Source organism: Silene latifolia, chromosome 3 (assembly GCF_048544455.1).
Source record: "Silene latifolia isolate original U9 population chromosome 3, ASM4854445v1, whole genome shotgun sequence".
Lineage (NCBI taxonomy): Eukaryota > Viridiplantae > Streptophyta > Magnoliopsida > Caryophyllales > Caryophyllaceae > Silene > Silene latifolia.
In genome coordinates this window covers 49,834,006-49,838,982 of record NC_133528.1, presented here as the reverse complement: position 1 = coordinate 49,838,982, position 4,977 = coordinate 49,834,006, and the positions used below count along the sequence as shown (strand labels likewise).

At 38.6% G+C, this 4,977-nt stretch overlaps 1 protein-coding gene across 1 annotated transcript; it reads left to right on the top strand.

The window, feature by feature from the left end:
- Positions 1 to 585: 585 nt before the first annotated feature.
- LOC141649052 (uncharacterized) lies at positions 586 to 3,201 on the top strand. Its single transcript, XM_074457753.1, has 4 exons — positions 586 to 825; positions 1,033 to 1,173; positions 1,327 to 1,765; positions 2,009 to 3,201. The coding sequence occupies exons 1-4, from the start codon at positions 586 to 588 to the stop codon at positions 3,199 to 3,201; spliced, it is 2,013 nt and encodes a 670-aa protein (XP_074313854.1).
- The last annotated feature ends 1,776 nt before the right edge of the window (positions 3,202 to 4,977 follow it).

Genomic DNA, 4,977 nt, shown 5'->3' with positions numbered 1-4,977 from the left:
TGATTGTTGGAGCATGTCCACTAACTGCAGTTGGCATAAAGGAGGTAGGATTTGGATTTTATGGAAACCAGACTGTTTTGATGTTAATTTTATTTCCTACAGTGCTCAGCATATTCATATGGTTGTAACATCTAGAGCTGATAATAAGACCTTCAAGCTCACAATGATCTATGCTTTTAATGGTCTGGAGGAGAGGGTGGCTTTATGGAATATTTTGAAAGAGATTTCCCTTGACTGTAATGCACCTTGGCTGTGGTTAGGGGATTTTAATACTGTTTTGTCACCAGTAGAAAGATTAGGGGGTAACACTACGATCTTTGAAATGCGGCATTTCGATTGTGTTTCTATCTCGGCATGGAAGATATACCCTCTACAGGTGCTTTGTTTACCTGGTCTAATAAGCAAAACCCTTCTGATAGAGTCTATAGTAGGTTGGATAGGGCAATGGGTAATCAAGCTTGGCTGGATGGCTTTGGTGATAATTATGCACACTTTCATCCTGAGGGTTTGTTTGACCACTGCCCCTGCACAGTATTGACTACTCACTCTACTTTGGGGGGCAAGAAAAACTTCAAGTATTTTAATATGTGGGGCTATGCTAGTCAGTTTAAAAATATTGTTAGGAATGTGTTGAGCATTCATGTTCAAGGGACAAAGATGTTTTCCATTATTAAGAAGTTGAAAGCTTTGAAACCTGCTTTGAAGAGTCTGAATAAGTGTTGTTTTTCTGATATAGAAAACAGCACTACTATTGCAACTGTGGCCCTTGAAAATATTCAGAAGCTGCTGATTGAGAACCCTGGTGATATTGTTTTACTGCAGCAGGTGATGGATATGGCCCATGACTTGAAGGAACTTATCTCAGCTAGGGATAGTTTTTTTATTCAGAAAGCCAAAATCCAGTGGTCTTTGGAAGGAGACCTAAATACTAATTACTTTCACCATGCTATAAAAAATAATAATTTATCTTAATAAGGTTTTCCAAATTGATGATATGAATGGAAGACCTGCACTGATGGTGATTCTATTCAGGCTGCTTTCCTTGATTACTATCAATCTCTTCTAGGGTCTCAGAGAGAGACTGAGAAAGTGAACCTGACTGTTGTGAGACAAGGAGCTTGTTGTACTGCTGAACATTGGAATATCTTGAACAAGCCTGTTACTGCTGAGGAGGTAAAGCATTTTTTGTTTAGCATCCCTAAAGGGAAATCCCCTGGACCTGATGGTTATGGGAGTCAATTTTTTAGAGATGCTTGGGAGATTATTGGTGATGAGATTTGTGCTGCAGTATAAAATTTCTTTGATACTGGCAAAATTTTAACTCAGATAAATGCTACCATTATTACTCTCATCCCTAAGATGGAAAGACCAGAGACTGTTAAGCACTATAGACCTATTTCCTGTTGTAATGTGATTTACAAAACCATCTCAAAGCTGTTGTGTGCTAGGCTTGCTGTAATTTTGCCTGATATCATCAGATGGAATCAAGGAGCCTTTGTTAAAGGGAGAGACATTCTTGAAAACATCCTTATTTGTCAAGATTTGGTCAGGCTTTACAATAGGGGTATGGCTTCTCTTAGGTATATGTTTAAATTGGATTTGCAGAAGGCTTATGATACTATAGAGTGGAATTTTGTGGATCAAATGCTGTCAGCTCTTAAGTTTCCTCCTAAATTCCATCACTTGATAATGGCTTGTCTTACTTCTCCTACCTACACTTTAAATTTAAACGGTGCTCATTTTGGCTATTTCCATGGAAAGAGGGGTTTAAGGCAAAGGGACCCTATTTCTCCTCTCTTATTTTGCATTTGTATGGAGTATCTTTCAAGAATTATGCATTATGCTGCTAATACTTAGCATTTTAGATATCATCCCTTATGCAAGAGTCTTAAATTGACTCATCTCTTGTTTGCTGATGATTTACTGATGTTTTGCAAAGGGGACAGTCAGTCTATCATGTTACTCCTTAGAGTAATGGCTACCTTCTCTGCAGCTTCTGGTTAAAAAGTCAATGCTGCCAAGTCTGAGGTTGTCTTCAATGGCGTAACTGCTAGTTTGAAAGCTGATATCATTCAGGTCTCAGGATTCCAGGAAGGTGCACTGCCTTTTAAATACTTGGGAGTCCCAATTCAACCTGGCAGGCTATTAAGGAGGGATTGTAAAGTTCTCACTGATAAAATTGTCAGGAAAATTAGAGGTATTTGGTCAAGGAAGCTCAGATATGCAGGAAGACTGGTCCTTATTAATTCTATGCTGAATACCTTGCATAACTACTGGGCATCTATCTTTCTAATACCTAAGTGTGTAATCCATCAAATTGAAGCTATTTGTAGGAATTTCTTATGGGAAAATAGCACTGAATACAATAGGGCTCCTTTGGTTGCTTGGAATGATATTTGCCATACTAAGAAGGAGGGAGGACTAGGGATTAAAAATGCTGGGGTGTGGAATGTGGCTAGTGTGGGGAAGTTGGTGCACTGGCTATATACTAAAGCAGATAGGTTATGGGTCTTATGGATTGATCATGTTTACCTTAAAGGAGCTGAGTGGTCTAACTATCATCCACCTCCAGATTCTAATTGGAACTGGAGGAATATTTGTAAAACTAGGGAGCTTTTGTCTGGTGGATATCAGGGTCATCACTGGAGAGGGCAACCTACTGGTACTGGTTACACTGTTATTTCTGGCTACTGTTGGTTACAGGGCACACATCCCCATGTCCAATGGTACACTGATGTTTGGAGTCCACGGAATATACCTAAACAGGCTTTTATAGGATGGTTGGTTCAGAGGAAGGCTTTAAATACTCGTGTTAAGTTAGCAAGATTGGGCCTTTGCAGCTCTGATAGCTGTATTTTTTGTGAAGCAGCTGCTGAGTCTCATGAGCATCTGTTCACAGATTGTGTATACACTTCAAAGGTGATTACTGGAGTTGAGGATTGGTTGCACCTTACTTTTACTGGTAGTGCTGGCTATACTAAGCTTCAGAGAAAGATATGTCGACTAGCTAAGATGGCAGTTTGGTATAATGTTTGGTATGTCAGGAACATTTGCAGGTTGGATCAGAAAGTGAAGAAGCCTGAGTATGTTGTAACTGAGATCATAGCTCAAGTTCGTCAAAGAATTTTTCACAAGATTGATAGCATAGAGGTGTTAAAGAATAGAGATTGGTTAGTCAAGTTAGATATACATCTCATGTAATGGTGTAGGCTTTCCAAAGTCTAACACATGAATGCTTTATCTTGTAATATCTTTTCTATTAATACAAAGCTCACATTTAACCAAAAAAAAAAACATATTTATTTATAATAATAACTTTAATTCATTCATTCTAATTTATTTATCGTATTTCAATTATGGGTGATTTAATCTACTTGAAGAATTGGATGAGCCGTATCCATGTGAAATTTCCACTATACTATACTTTTACTTGACTTATAATTATACCTCACTTGTGCTGTTCTGGCAAGTGCGGGTTTATCTCACTCTTTTCCCACCTCTTTCGTGCTGTTCTGACGAATTTGGTATACTTGGCTTCCGTTCTGTTGCCTGGGTCCTAGATGTGAGATGTTTATTGCATACTGAGAAGGTAATGATCTAGTGTGGTGCTTGGGTGTTTACTTATGGTGGTGTCATATTGTGTAGCATACTAGCTTGAGTATCCTTACGCCCCACTTAAACTGTTCTGGCAAGTGCGGGTCTAACCTACTTGTGATGTTCTGGCATGTATGGTTTATCTCTTTCCTTTTTCGCACCACTTGTGCTGTTCTGGCATGTGTGGGTTATCTCATTTTATTTCCGCCACTTTCGTGCTGTTTTGGCGATTGGGGGTACTCGATTTCCATTTTATCATCAAGTCTTGGATGCGGGCTGTTCTGCCGCATGTCAAATCGGAAGTGTACAGTCTGAGAGTCTGGCCAGATTTAGACTAAGACCGTATTATTATCGTAGTTCTACCAGGGGAATCTGAGTTTTAGAGAGTAAAAGTCATGCATAGTTATGAGTCTTACATATGCCATTTAGCGTGAGAATGATACCTTTTGAGTGTTTGGATGGTAAGAGTCATTTGGTCCTATTGAGCACTAGGGGTGAGATGCAGGCCACCTAGTATCGATATGATCGGCGGGATTGATGTTGCCATTCATATTTATGGTGAGATGCAAGCCAAAAATATGCCTGAGATATTAGTAGCCACGTCCCGTCTTATATGTTAAAATGATTTCAAAGTAAATGGCTACTGGTTTTCATTCACATGTATTCTATTGTGGGCCTTCTGTTACCCATTGCGCATGATATCTATAATTTGCTTAGAGTAGTGTTACCATGTATGATGCATTGGTCGGTTTGTCTCACACGTATGTCTCATATGCTATTGTTCTTGTTTAACCTCACATGTATTGGATATTTGTTCACATGTATAGAATATTGACTATGACTCATATCCTATAATATGTTCTTGTTCATCTGTGTTTTGATATAATATGGCTAGGAGAACCCTGAATTACTCCCTACTGACTGTGGCATTCATTTTAATGAATGAACAAGTTGTAGGTTGGTACTTATTTGGGGTTTACGACGAGTAAGCTAGCGAGCATTGTACTTACAACGATTAGCCCTACACGTAGTAGTTTCTAGTAATGTATAGTACCGTATTTGTGTGTTATCAACGGATCAGAATCCTTTTTATTTATTTAATTAAGTTAATATTTGTATAAAGCCTTTTCTTAACTTTTCATTTCTTTATATTTTATTGAACCTGCGCTTTGAACTTCAAAAGTTTTAAAAATTTCATAAGTTCCGCTGCATTTTACTAGTTTTATGCTACGTTTATTGCGGGGGTTCACAATAAAGGAAGAGAATTGAAGAAGACTAGATGAAGAAAAGAGCTGAAACGAGGAGTACTGGATCGAGTTGCCAAGTACTCGATCAAGTGGTGTGTACTCGATCGAGTCCCCATATACTCGATCGAGTATGGAT